Source organism: Mus pahari, chromosome 2 (genome assembly GCF_900095145.1).
Source record: "Mus pahari chromosome 2, PAHARI_EIJ_v1.1, whole genome shotgun sequence".
In the NCBI taxonomy this organism is placed as follows: Eukaryota; Metazoa; Chordata; class Mammalia; order Rodentia; family Muridae; genus Mus; species Mus pahari.
Window position 1 is genome coordinate 58,579,456 of NC_034591.1, and position 13,924 is coordinate 58,593,379.

At 39.2% G+C, this 13,924-nt stretch overlaps 1 protein-coding gene across 1 annotated transcript in view; it reads right to left on the reverse strand.

Moving 5' to 3' along the window:
- The window catches only part of Kdm7a (lysine demethylase 7A), a 67,739-nt gene that overhangs the window by 40,802 nt on the left and 13,013 nt on the right, over positions 1-13,924 (reverse strand). Inside the window, exon 2 of the mRNA XM_021190664.1 lies at positions 270-355. Within this exon, the coding sequence (XP_021046323.1) occupies positions 270-355 (86 nt within the window). The remainder of the gene's footprint in view (positions 1-269; positions 356-13,924) is intronic.

Below are 13,924 nucleotides of genomic sequence, written 5' to 3' on the forward strand. Positions count from 1 at the left end.
AGAGAGAGAGAGAGAGAGAGAGAGAGAGAGAGAGAGAGAGAGAGAGAGAGAGAGAGTGAGAGTGTTTGTGTGTTTAGGGCTAGTATGGGCTACATAAACAGATTTCCTCAAATTATTATTTTTTCAGACAAGAAATATATTCTAAGTATTTTTTTTAAATCTTTTCTAAAGTTCTTAGGAGGTATTATGGCATTATTAGAGTATCATAAAAAGTACCATCTTATACATGCTAAGTTTCAAACTTTTTTATTTAAGCACTTAGTACTTACTTAAGGAAGAACCATGCAGAAGCGCACAATTGGGGCAGTGATACAAGTCAATGTCAACAGCATGATGCTCTTCCACACCGACACAGCTAAGAGAAAGACAAATAAAAACACAGCATGAATGGAAAAGCTTTACTTAATTATAAATGAACCTAAGCTAAAAAATGTACAATAACGCAAATAGCAAATCTGAAACACAAGAATAAATGTAATTATCATCTCCCTCCACACACTTGCTAATAATTGTGGGGGAGAATACATCCAAATGTACAGGAAGCGATTCACTTTCAGGAGCAGTAGAGAATCACAAATAATGCAATTATAAGAATAAAACCCTCAAGCACTATGTAAATGTCATTGTTCTGAAGTTACTGCCAATAAGATGAGTCAAAAGGTAAGTCATAATGAGATTCTGAACATTATTTTCATCTTAACAATGTACTATATAATGTAATGTGTAGGTTGCAGAATTTGCAAATAGCAATCTATGTCCTTAAATGAATGTGCTGAAAGAGGAAGACTAGCATTACTGACTTAAGCATGTACACTTCAAAAGCATTACCAAGAACACAAGTGCCATCAAAATTTCGGTTACATTCTACACAGAACTAGAAAAGGCAATCCTAAAATAATATGAAAACATAAAAACAATCCAAACCAGAAAAGAGTAATGCTGTGACTACCCTAATCCCTAATCGCACTCACACCACAGCGCCACAGTAACAGAACAGCATGGTGTTCCCACAACACCAAATGGTGCTGGAAAACTAGACATTCCCGGAGAATAAAACTAGATCCCTACCCAGCACTTACCTGGCATTGGTTATACAACATAAAATTCACTTCAAAATGGACTAAAGATCTTATTTTAAGATTTAAAATTTGACACTGTTGGAGAAAAAAAATTATATATCACTCGAAACAGACACAAGCAAAGACTTTTTTGAAAAGGCTACTAATAGCACAGAAAATAATCTCAAGAACTGACAAATGTTACTGCATGAAATTAAAAAGGAAAGAATCCAGGCTGGAGGATGTCTCCGCAGATCACTGATGCTCTTCTAGAAGACTCCTGTTTGAGTCCCAGTACCCACATGGCAGCTTAAAACCATTTGTAACACCAGTTCCAGGGGACCTGCGCCTTCTTCTGATCTCTGTGAGCACCACACACATACATGCAGGCAACAGTCATGCACATAAAAATAAATACTTTTTAAAAAAGAAACAATCAGCAAAGAAACAGCCTGTAAAATGAGAAAAAATCTTTGCCAACTATATATACAACAGGTAATCAATATCTAAAATCTATAAAAATCTATAAAATCTATAAAAAAGTTAAATACCAAGAACTCAATAGAGTTCTCTGAAGAAATATAAACAGGCATAAATATTTGAAAACTATTCAGCATCCATGGAAGATGCAAATTTAAAATATACTGAGATGGAGCGCCAGCTCAACACTTAAGTCAGTGCACGGGCTACTCTGGCTCTGGCCCCTCATTCACTTCCCAGCACCCACATGGTAGCTCACAACCATTTCAAACACCAGTTTCAGGGGGGTCCATTGTCCTCTCCCTACTTGTAGGCACCTGGCATACATGTAGTGTGTGTGTGTGTGTGTGTGTGTGTGTGTGTGTGTGTGTGTGCCGCGCATGCATGCATGCATGCATGCAAAATCCCAAGAACTGACAAATGCTACTGCATAAAATTAAAAAGGAAACCATCGGGGTTGGAGAGATGTCTCAGCAGTTAAGACCACTAATGCTCTTCAGAAGACCAGAGTTTGATTCCCAAAAATAAATTTTCTTCTACACATAAATAAATCTTTTTAAAAATTAAATTCTTCTGAAAATGACTGATAAATTTAAACCCAATCAAAGAATGTGGAACCTGAAACAAGATGATTCTAAAATAAATGTGGAAATGAAAAAGGCCAAGAGTATGCAAGATAGCCAAGTATTTATAGAAGGAAAAACAAAGTTCTACTATAGCTGAACATTTATCTTAAAGACCATTCAAAATAGATGTGTCAGTGTTCCCCAAGTACAGATCCATATACACAGGGACACTTATGCATAAGAGTATATAGAAGGGTCCCTGCAGAGCAAACAAACAGGACAGACTTTTCAATGAAATGTTCTAAAATACGTCTCATTTATTTGCATGGGAAAAAAACCAGGCATGGGAAAAAAAACAGGTATGTTTTTACAATGTAAAAATGATTATAGTTGCCGAGCATGTCAGCACTTGAGAGATGGGTTTCTGTGAATATGAAGTCAGTCTGGTTTAGACAGTGATACCCTATCTCACAAAAAAAAAAAAAAAAAAAGGAAAAAAAGTTTAATAAGATTATCAACCTAAGAACAAAAAGTATACAGAATAATACTGAAAGTATGGTTTTGTGGTAGAAAGTTCATCTTAAAACAAGTAGCACCTATAAGAGGAGAAACTGGTCATTTTGGCCATATTAAAGTAACTTCTGTTCACTAATTCACTACAATGTTATGATAAAGGGCAAATATAAGTCAGAGTAAAGGACATTCCAATGAAGATACTGAGCAGAAAAATTATACCCAGAATTGAATTATCTCCTCTGTGAGTCTCTAAGAGGAAAGCTATGTGGTCAGAACAAATAGGAACAAAGCACATGCGGTGTACACCAGTGTACACCCACCTATATGCAAACAGCTAACCTACTTATAATAGTCTATCAACAATAAAATTAATTACAGTACATTCTCCTAGTAGAATTCCATGGAGAAATGAATATTCAATGAAAAACTACGTCACTATACAATGAGCAAATTCTACAAATTAGGAGGCTGGAGAGATGGCTCAGAAGTTAATAAGAGAACTACAGAGAACCCCAAAATTGGTTCACAGCACCCATGTTAGACATGTCAAAACGTCCTATAACTCCCACTCCAGAGAACCCAAACGTCCTTTCTCACCCTCTATGGTCACTGCACTCAACATGTATAAACCTACATCAGACACACATAATTTTTTTTTTATTCTGCAAATTAGTCTATTAAGTTTAAAATGAGAAAAACAAAGAAAAAAAAGATGCGTCATGGCACATACCTGTTAGCACAAAGGTGATTTCCACAATACTTAGGAAAAAGGAGAAGCCAGGGATGTTCCAATTAGTTAAGAATATTTAGGGCAAAACTCAAAGACTCTCAAAGACCCATGAGTTCTCCTCTGCAGCTCTGTAGAGATACACCTCACCTCATCTGTCTACTTTATTCAGATGCCAGTGAGCTAGTGTGCTAATGCACATCTCCAATACTAGCACTAACACAGTTCAAGAAGGATCAGGAGTCCAAGATCATCCTCAATACACAGCAAGTTCAAAGCTAACCTGGGTTACACTGAGACACTATCTTAAAGAAGCACAAAATTATATAATATATATTAAAACATAAAAATATAAGATATGCCAGAGATGTCTTCTAGTTTTGGGTAATTCTCATCAACTAGCAGAACACACCTAAACACTTAGCAAATTTGGTAATTCAATAATAAGTCAATTTGGAGGCTAGAGAGACAGCAGGGGTTAAAAAGCATTTGCTGCTCTTGCAGACAATGCAGGTTTGATCCCCAGCACCCATACAGAGGCTTACACTTGTCTATAACTCCACTTCTAGGGAATCTGACACCATCTTTCTCTGTGGACACTATATAATATATATAATATTTATATACATGCAGGCAAAAACTAATATAGCTAAAATAAATAAAAATATTTTTAAGATAGTAAATTTAGTAAGTAAATAAACCTGAAGAGGCCCATTTAAATGAGTCAAAATATAATGTTAAATAAATTTAACGTTAAAATTGAATGTTTCTCAACCAATACACTTCAGTTCTATCACTCCACCCTCCTTACTGCTCATTAAAAGAACCTATATGTTCTCTACGAAGGTAACAGGACTCAGGAGATGCACAACTCAGAAAAACGACATTTTATGACTTTTTAAATCTGGCACAAACCTTTAGTCCCTTCTCCCATTATTTATCTTTTTAAGTTTTTCTTCCTATACAAGCTGTCACAATTTTCCTAACAGCAGAGAATCCACTGTTTACTACAGTACTGTGTGCATCTGTACGGGTAACAATAGGACGTCTGCTCAATAGTTTCCATCAGTGAACAATCTCATTGCCTTTGGTGAGTGCAGTGGTGACAACTTTAGCACTTTCTATAGTCTTATCTTCTGAAATTGTTGCTTAGTTGGCTGGAAGGGGGATTGAGTAGAGGAATGGACTCTGACGAGAACAGAATTGATAACTAACCAGGATTCACCAGGATCTGCCAAACATTTTTTTCTACCTCTTGGATAATACACCCATTTATAGTCTCTACTCTTGGAGCTGTAAGAGTGGGTGATCAAATTCTTTTAAGAGCCTATTACAGTGGATTCCATTAGATTAAACTTTCTTCAAATCACCTTTCCATTTAGCACAAGTAGCCATACCCTACCTCATCTTCAAAACCCAGAGCAAATTATTCCTCCTGGACAGTGTAATCTTATTTTCTTTCACTTTTAAATCTAGAATCAAGTTAGGTCTTGGGACAGTTATGGGCATAATGAAAACCAAATTCCACAGCTTCACAGTTTCTCATAAGATGAAACATTTTCCTATGTCTAACAGCTGGGTTCATGTTCCCAGCTGTCCCATGGCTTCCCAACCAGCTAAGAACATCTTCACTAATAAGGATGAAAAACAAAGTCTATATAAAAGGAAACAACAAAGAAAGTGAGAAAAAAAAATGGTAGGTGGTTTAAAAAAATTAATTAATTAATTAATTGTTATATAAAACACTTAAAAGCTGAAAACATTGCTGACACAATTCTGATATTGCTCCATGGGGAGTATGTAAAAATAGGATGATCAAGCAGGGCGTGGTGGCACACGCCTTTAATCCCAGCACTTGGGAGGCAGAGGCAGGTGGATTTCTGAGTTCGAGGCCAGCCTGGTCTACAAAGTGAGTTCCAGGAAAGCCAGAGCTACACAGAGAAACCCTGTCTTGAAAAACCAAAAAAAAAAAAAAAAAAGGATGATCCACATGTTGATACCTTAACTATTTGCTTGTTGAGCATAAAGAATGTGCTTGTTGTTTTGGCTGTCACTGTATGACACTAAGCACACAGACCAACCAATACAACTATTCTCTACGGAGGTAATAATATCCATGAGAATGCTCCAAAGGAGGAAACAGTTCCCAAGTACTACAGAGTTCTACTGTTTTTCACTGCCCTGTGGTCATCCCACTAGCCATTCTACCTCTCAGGTTAATACTCCTTACTACCATTTGCCAATCTATACCCCGACTTCTGTGGTTTCTTGTCAAGTATGTATTTGGTCACTGTGAATAGGAAAGTAAGTCATTAACAGAGACATGAATCTCTTACAAATAGGTATTACAGTGAAAAAGGTGTAGTCAGAAATGATTTGTAGAACAGGCTTTTGGTATAATTGCCACCTGCCCTCTGCCACCTTCTGTCTAACCACACCCCTACACACACACACACACACACACACACCTCTTGTAATAACAGAAAATAAAACGGCAACAGAGCCTGAAGTGGATTGAAATTTTTTGTTTATAGCTGATTCTACCCCATGACGCCTTTTTCATGCTGCTGGCTTCATATACTTTAGTACAGTTTGGTTTTTAGTTTTTAGTTTTATGTAGCTAAGGATATGCCCTGAACTCCTGATCCTCCATTTATCAAACTCTACCTAGGATTGTGGGCAGGTGATGCAAACTCAACTCCCTCATGTATTTTTTTAGGATTTATTTATTTTAGAAATATGAGTGTTTTGTCTGCATGTCTGTGTGTCTGCATGTGTGTCATGTGTGTGCAATGCCTAATGTCCAGAAGAGGGCATCAGATTCCCTAGGACTGGAATTACAGACAGTTGTGAGTGAGTAGCAGGAAAACCTCGGGTCCTCTGGAAGAGCAGTTAATTGCTCTTACTCTTAACTGCTGGATAGCTCTCTAAACCTTAATTTTTACTTTTATTCTGTGGGTGGTGTAAGTGCCTGCACAGACCAGAAAAGGGTATCAAATCCCCTGGAACTGGAGTTTCCAGTGCTTGTAGCCTCCTAACCTTAAATGCTGGAAACCAAGCTTGGGTCCTCTGCAAAAATAGGAAGTACTCTTAACCTCTGAGCCATCTTTCCAACCCCCTCATCATGTATTTTTGACTGGTAATCGCTACCTAATCACATCCAGGGAAAAAACATGTAAACTTCTGTATATATCTAGAAATCCATGAAATGCTTGGTGAGTACAGCTCCTTGTAAAATTCAAGATTTAGGGAATTAACATTCAAAAGGAAGGGCTTCTAACCCTGTAACAATCAGACGGTGACTCCTAATACCCACAACCCATTAGAATCCCCTGTGGATCTTTTCCAATTGCAACTAAGCAGCCTTTCCAAAAAAGGAAGTTACAGGAAGGAGTTACAAAGGAGACATGAGATCTCCCAGAAAAGCAACAAATTCAGGTACAGATAGTATATTATGTCCCCACACCTCTGTGTGTGTGTGTGTGTGTGTGTGTGTGTGTGTGTGTGTGTGTGTGTGTGTGTGTGTGTGTAAGGTCTGCAATAAACTGGTAACAGTTCTGAGGTATCTAGGAAAGAAAACTTAATGGATGTAACATGGAGGAGAGGGATAACTGCAGCCTCTGCACAGCCTTCTGCAACTGAAACCTGCACTGTACACTGCGTATTTCAAAAAGGGGTGGATGGAAGATGGCTCAATCTGTAAAGTACTTAACATGCAAGCAAGAGGACCAGAGTTAGATCCCCCAGAATCCACATTTACAAAAAAAGCTAAGCACCATGGCATACACTTTTAATCCCAGTGCTGAGGGGTGGAGACAGTAACCCTGGGGCTCAATGGTCAGTCTAGGTGAATTGGAAAGCTCCAGGTTCAATGAGAGACCCTGTCTTTAAAAATAAGGTAAAGAAAGGTTGAGGATGATACTCAACATCAATTTCAGGCTTCCACACAAACACATGTGCATGTGCATACACACACACACACACACACACACACACACACACACACCACACACTACACACACAGAAAACACATTCCTAAACCCCACTGACAATCTACTGGGGAAAGTTAATGGCTAGCCCAATAATCTGTATTTTTAACAAGTTCCCCAGGTGATTCTTTGCAGCCAACTTGGCAGAGAATGGCACTGGGGAACTATTAATCTAAAACCCTAACAGAGAGGCTAGTACAATGCCAACTCACAACCACTTTCTATGAAAACTGCACTGCAATTAGGCTTTAGGCTCCATACAACTAATATTCACACATAATCCAGCATTTCCTATTCATCCATCTACACAGGTCCATCTCAAAGTCAATCCATACAAAATATTTATCAACTGACACAAAGTGGGAATGCTAAACAGAGTAAGAGATGCCAGTCTGAACTACTATCCTAGACCATGTTTAAATATGCATTCAGCTAGGTGTGGTAGCACAAACCTTTGATCTCAGCGCTCCTGGAGGCAGAGGCAGGCAGACCTCCCAATCTTGAGAACAAACTGATCTGTTTATTGAGTTCCAGGCCAGCCAGAACTGCATAGCCTGTCTCTTAAAAAAATAGAAGATACATTTTGCAAATATAAAAAGGGAAGTGAAGTAAAATGAGTATGAAGGGAAATAAAAAACTGAATTTTCTTTTGAGATCTTTTTTCTGAAATGTTCATACTTTTGCTGATGAAATGGGATTGAATATTTTTTTGTTCAATTTGGGGGAGGGGAGGAGGACAGGGTTTCGGTATGTAGCCTGGAGCTCACTATGTAGACCAAGCTGGCCTTAAACCACAGATCTGCCTGCCTCTGGAATTAAAGGTGAGAGCTCCCACCTAATTTTTTTTTCAGGTTTGGCTCCAAGTTTAGAAACAAAATGTTCCTAGTCATTACATGTTTATGTAAAAACTCATTTATTATGCTTCCTTTTGTGAACCTCCAATTGTCAATATATTATCTTGGTTTTCCAAACATATTGTTAATAAGAAGAATACTGGTAAATAGATTATAAATAGAAAGAAATAGGGTAATTGTTATTATTTTTAGCTTTATGTAACTTATTTATTGGTTTTGATTTGAAACAAGGTCTTACTATATAGCCCTGGCTAGCCTCAACTTTCTTTGTCTCAAATGCAAAGATACCCAACTACCTCTGCTTCACAAGTACTATAATTGAACGCCGAGTGCTACCATGACCAGCTTTCCCCCCACTACCGAGACAATGTCTTACCAGGCTGGGCTCAAACTTGTGACAATTCTCCTAGTTCAACCTCTTAAATGCTGGGGATTACAGGCATGAACCACCACATCTGGCCATAAATAGATTTTTAAAAATATACCACAGCCATTAGAAATGTTTCAGTCCGATTATAGTTTCATTTCTATTGAGTATAGAAAGAACAGTGGTATTTTTTAGAACTGATACCTTCAACTGATACCTTCATAAAGTTTTTTTTTTTTTTTTTTTTTAAACAGATCTTGCCTGAGTTTATTTGTAAAAACAGCATAGGACACTGGTCATCTACAAATGGTGTGTGGGTAGGTGTGCCACAGCAGTCCATCGGTCTTCACACTGGCAGGAGCCTTTTCTATGGGGCTTTCACAGGGGCCTGGGCTGGAGCTGAAGGCTGGGCCTTAGCTGGAGCATTGGCCCCTCCCTTGGTTTGAACCTTAGGCTTTGGTTGGCAGAGCCTTTGACCCTTGGCCATGTAGCTTTGAATCCGCTTCCCAAGCTTGGGGTGAGCGATGAAAGCCAGCTGGCTGAGTTTGTGACTGGGGCCCTTTGGCATCTTAGGCATCTTGGGCTTGATGGCCTGAGGCTTCACCAGGGCCTTGATGGCCTCTGTGTGTGCACTGTCTTTGCAGTGTTGGCATGCATCTTCTTCAGGCCTTTCTTGTTGTGCTTGTTGGCAAAGTGCATGTTCCTTAGGAACTTGGGATCAACCCCCTTAAGAGATTTGTATCTTTGTGACCGGGGTTTCTGTGCCATTTGTGGGACTGGTTGTGTGTGGTGTGGTTCTTGGACTTGGCCATGTCGGCATGGTAACCCGAGGCTCCTGAAGCGCCTGGGACTAGAAGCACCTTCATAAAGTTTAATACACACAAAGCTAAGAGAGAACACCCTGAAATAAGAGATAACAAGTAAAGGACTTTTCTAAGACAATTTGTGATTCAGTCAGCTACAAAGGAGTCAGCTAAAGATCAATGAGTCTTTCTGCTAACCTTTCTGATTTATTAGTAATAGTCCCAAGGCATGTTTCCTAAAAGAAATGGCTGAGCCAAGCAAAAGCATTCACGAGTGGATTTTCTGTTAGGACAGCAGCTAAAGTAGCATTCTACCCTGAGTAAGAACAATACCTGTAGCATTCTTTTTCATTCTGGAAGAAGGATAAATCAGAGTAGGATTTGGAACATAGAAATTTTGACATAATTCGTTAATAAATATTCCTACATGGAATTTCTCATATGACCCATGTTCATCAACAGCAAAAAAAGTGGTACTAACTGTCCAGCAAACATTAGAATGTTCTATTTCAAAACACCAAAGTCAAAATATAAAGCATACGATGTGTACGAAAGGAGGACTCTTTTACTTGATATAAAAGAGTCAGAAGCCACTCATAGCTTTCTCAAAGTCCACTGTGTAACTGTTAATTTCCACTAGAGGGTTTCAAATGATCCATGACCGGCAAATGTAAGAATATGGGCAGTCCATGTTTTGCATGGAGGCTGTGGTGGTTAATTATTATCTACCTGACAGGATGTGGGATCACCAGGACACATGTATCTGGGTGTGTCTCAGGGCATTTCTAGGGAGAAATTAACAAAGAAAGACCCACTTTCAAAGATAGCAAGTGGCCCCTTCCAATAGGTGTCCTGATCTAAATAAACTGGGCCAAGGAGAATGCAGTGACATTGGTCTATCTTCGCTTTTTCCAAGTACCTACCATCACTACTGTCACCCTTCGCTGTCATCAGACTCTAGCTTCCTGGGTCTTCCCAAGAGCCACAATACTAGATTCTCTAGAGAAAGAACTTGTGGGCCTCTAGCACCAGAATGGGTCTGCTGAGACATCCAGTTTCATTCTCTGTGCCTCCAGCATGCAGACAGTTGTTGATGAACTCCCCAGACCCTATTGTGTTAGCCAATCAAATAAGTCCCCTTTAATAACATATTTACATTCTATTGGTTCTGGTCCCTCTAGACCAGAACCAATACAGTAATACAGTAGGGCAAGATCATAAGAATAACCATGTTGGACCAGCAAGATAGCTCAGGAGGTAAAAAGTGCTTGCTGCACTTTTTGAGTCTGGCGACTCAAGTCTGATCCCCAGAATCCATGTATGAAAAGTTAAATGTCCGTAACATGCATCTCTAACGCCAGCAACCCTTCAATACAATGGAAGGCAGAGACAGTAGACTCGACCAAAAGCTCAAGCCTCCGCAAGATGGAAGCCAAGAGCCAAATCCCAAAAATCATCCTCTGACCTCCTCGCACATGCTGCTGATATGGGAGCTCTCGCACCCACATAACCACATAAGCAGAACTATGCAAAGCTATCTTAACACTCAGTGGTGGAAACTGCAGTTACTCCATGGCCTTTATAAATGTATCAAACCATTAAAAATGCATGAGTGCATGGTCCTGCTCTCCAACTCAGGCTCCACTGGATCTGGAAGCTGCCACCTCCAAGCCCGCCTGCAAGAATGGCAAGGTGTGGGTGTTCTCTTTTCTCAAAATAATTTAACTTTTTTTAAAAATGCTCATATTGTTGCTTATATAGAACAGCAGTAAAATTAATGTATCTTCATATACTAGGAGTTAAAACTGCTCTAAGTGTGCCTTCACTAGATGACTCTGGCTTCATCTGGAGTCCTTCCACGGTAAGCAGCACCAAGGTGATTTTTTTATTTTGTTACTCCAGCTAACACTCAATTTGACTTCACTTCCATGGGCATGGCTCCCTACCCCACCCCACCTTTGCTATATTATCATCTTAACTGAGTGTTTTTCTCTTTCTATTATCCAAGTTAGCAACATCTCACTTGTGCTTCTTACTGGAGACAAGGAGGCAGCACATTGACACTTGCTACCCATGTGAACTGAAGAACAGATGCATGTCTCTTGCTTATGAAGGGACTGCAGATGTGCACACTAAAGAGCTGTCTAGCAGTCTATACTCATAGGAAATATATCATGGTGACTGCAATTTGAATCCTAGGGGACTGGTCTTATTTAACTGAACCATCCAACAGAAACTTACACATATTCAAAGATTGTACAGTGAGGACTGTTTTTCCTGTCCTGATTTCTGTCAGTGAATATTGCAGGATATTTGATCACATTGTGAACCTCAAGATTGTAAACTGGAAAAACCTTGTGGTGTGGCTCAGCCCTAGCACACACCTTTAACACAAGAGCTTTCTGTAAACAAGAACTAAATAAAGTCAATGGTAGGTCAAGAGGTAGAGCAAGCAACCAGCTGACTGAGCAAACACAAGGAGGTGGAAAGGCAGGCCACTGAGTTTAAGGGTGAGTGAGAGGAAACACTGCTTTCTCTTCTCGGATGGTGGTGGGGTATGAACATCAGCAGGATGCTTTCTCTGCTAGACTTTCACCCCAGCATCTAGCTCCTGCGTCTTCGTTGGTAAAATTGAACAGCTGGGATATTTATTTTTTAAAACAACAAATGAACAGTAATGTGAACACATAAGCCTTTAAATAAGCCCTTTCCTCCCCAAGTTGCTTTGGTCATGGTCTTTCATCACAGTAATAGTAATCCTAACTAGAACTGGAGTTTGGGGCGGGGTTGTTTTGTTTTAATTTTTGTTTTTTCTTGTTTCTTGCTTTTTGTGATGAGACAGGGTCAAATTTATCACAAGCTGGCCTCAATCTCACTATGGAGCAAAGAATGGCCTTAAATGTCTGATGGCTCTGTCTATCAGCGTGCAATGATTTTAGGTATGTGCCACCACTCCTGCGGTTTGTGGCACAGGAAAATCAAACTCAGGAAACCCACATGCTAGGCAAGCACTCTACCAACTGAGTTATATAGTTCCTAAAATTCAATTCTTCCAGTAAGAAAGCAAGTACAAATGGAACCAAAAAAAATCCAATCTTCATATATACAAACAATAACCAAACAAATAAGAGAAAGCCCCATTTCAAACAGTAATAAAAAAATTAAATACTTAGGAATAATCTTAGCAAATGAAAAAAATCTATACAAAGGAAGACTTAACACACACCTAACAGACACAAAACTGTTATAGTGTTGTACTTAGAGAATGACTCAATGTTATAAAATATCAGCTTACTGTAAAATTTATAAATTTAATGTAATCTCAATAAAAATAGTATAAAGGGTTTTTTAAGTAAAATTAAGCAAGTTATTAGACTGAAGAGGCTTAATGGGAGCACTTGCTGCTTTTCCCATGGTCGGTTCTCAGCCCCCATACTGGACTGCTTACAACTGCCTATAACTCCAACCCTAGGGAAATCCCACATCCGTTCTTGGCTTCCTCGGGCATACAGACACAGAGACACACATATATGTATTTTAAAAATATATTTAAAAAAAAGATTAAAATTTAGGCAAGTAAATAGTAATGTTCACATAAAAAAATTAAATCTCTAAGAACAGTCAGAAAAACATTGAAGATAATAACTATGAGAACAAGACTGGCCTTATCAGACTTTAAAACATACTATAAAAAGCCCCTATAATTTATACAGTTTACTGCTGGGACAGAAATAGACAAACAGACTAGTGGAATAGAATGTATAGAAACAGAATCAATCATACATGGAATTTTCAGCCATATATATGGCAGAAAAAAGATAGGTAGGTAGGTAGGTAGGTAGATAGGTAGATAGATAGGCAGGCAAGGTTTGGCATCTCAAACCACTGGGGTCATTACAGACTTTCTAAAAAAGATTTATCTATTTGTATATTATATTATTTGTACATTATGGGTGGGTGTGAATATCTGTGCATAAGTATATGTGTCACATGCATGCCTGGTGTCCACAGGGCCAGAAGAAGGCTTGAGATCTCCTGTAGTAAGGTGCCACCTGGGGGCTGGGAACCAAACCCTAGGCCTCTGAAAGAACGAGAGCAAGTCATACTCTTAACCACTGGCCATCTGTGATGGTTTGTATATTCTTGGACCAGGGAGTGGCACCATTTGGAGGTGTGGCCTTGTTGGAATAGTTGAGACCTGGTTGTTTCAGCCACATGGCTCTGGCTTTAGAATGAATAATAATAGAAGGGATTACTTGGACAATCAATGCTGGTTAGCTGGAGCTAAGAAATTAGCAGTGATTAAGAAGAGACCAGCATCACAGAGGTGAAATCTACTGGGAAGTGTTTTCTGCGAGCATATAGAAGCTGTGTTCCAGAGATAGCCAAGGCTGTACCTCCAGCTGCAGCTATACTTGGTAATGGGAAAGAGTCACTAAGGTGGTACTGGTTTTGAATGCATAAAGGGGTTATGAAGAGCAGCTGAGGCTTGGCACTATGAGAGGCCATGGAAGCCATTGGTGAAGGTGCAGCCTCAGTTGTAGTTGATGGCCCAGGACTAAAG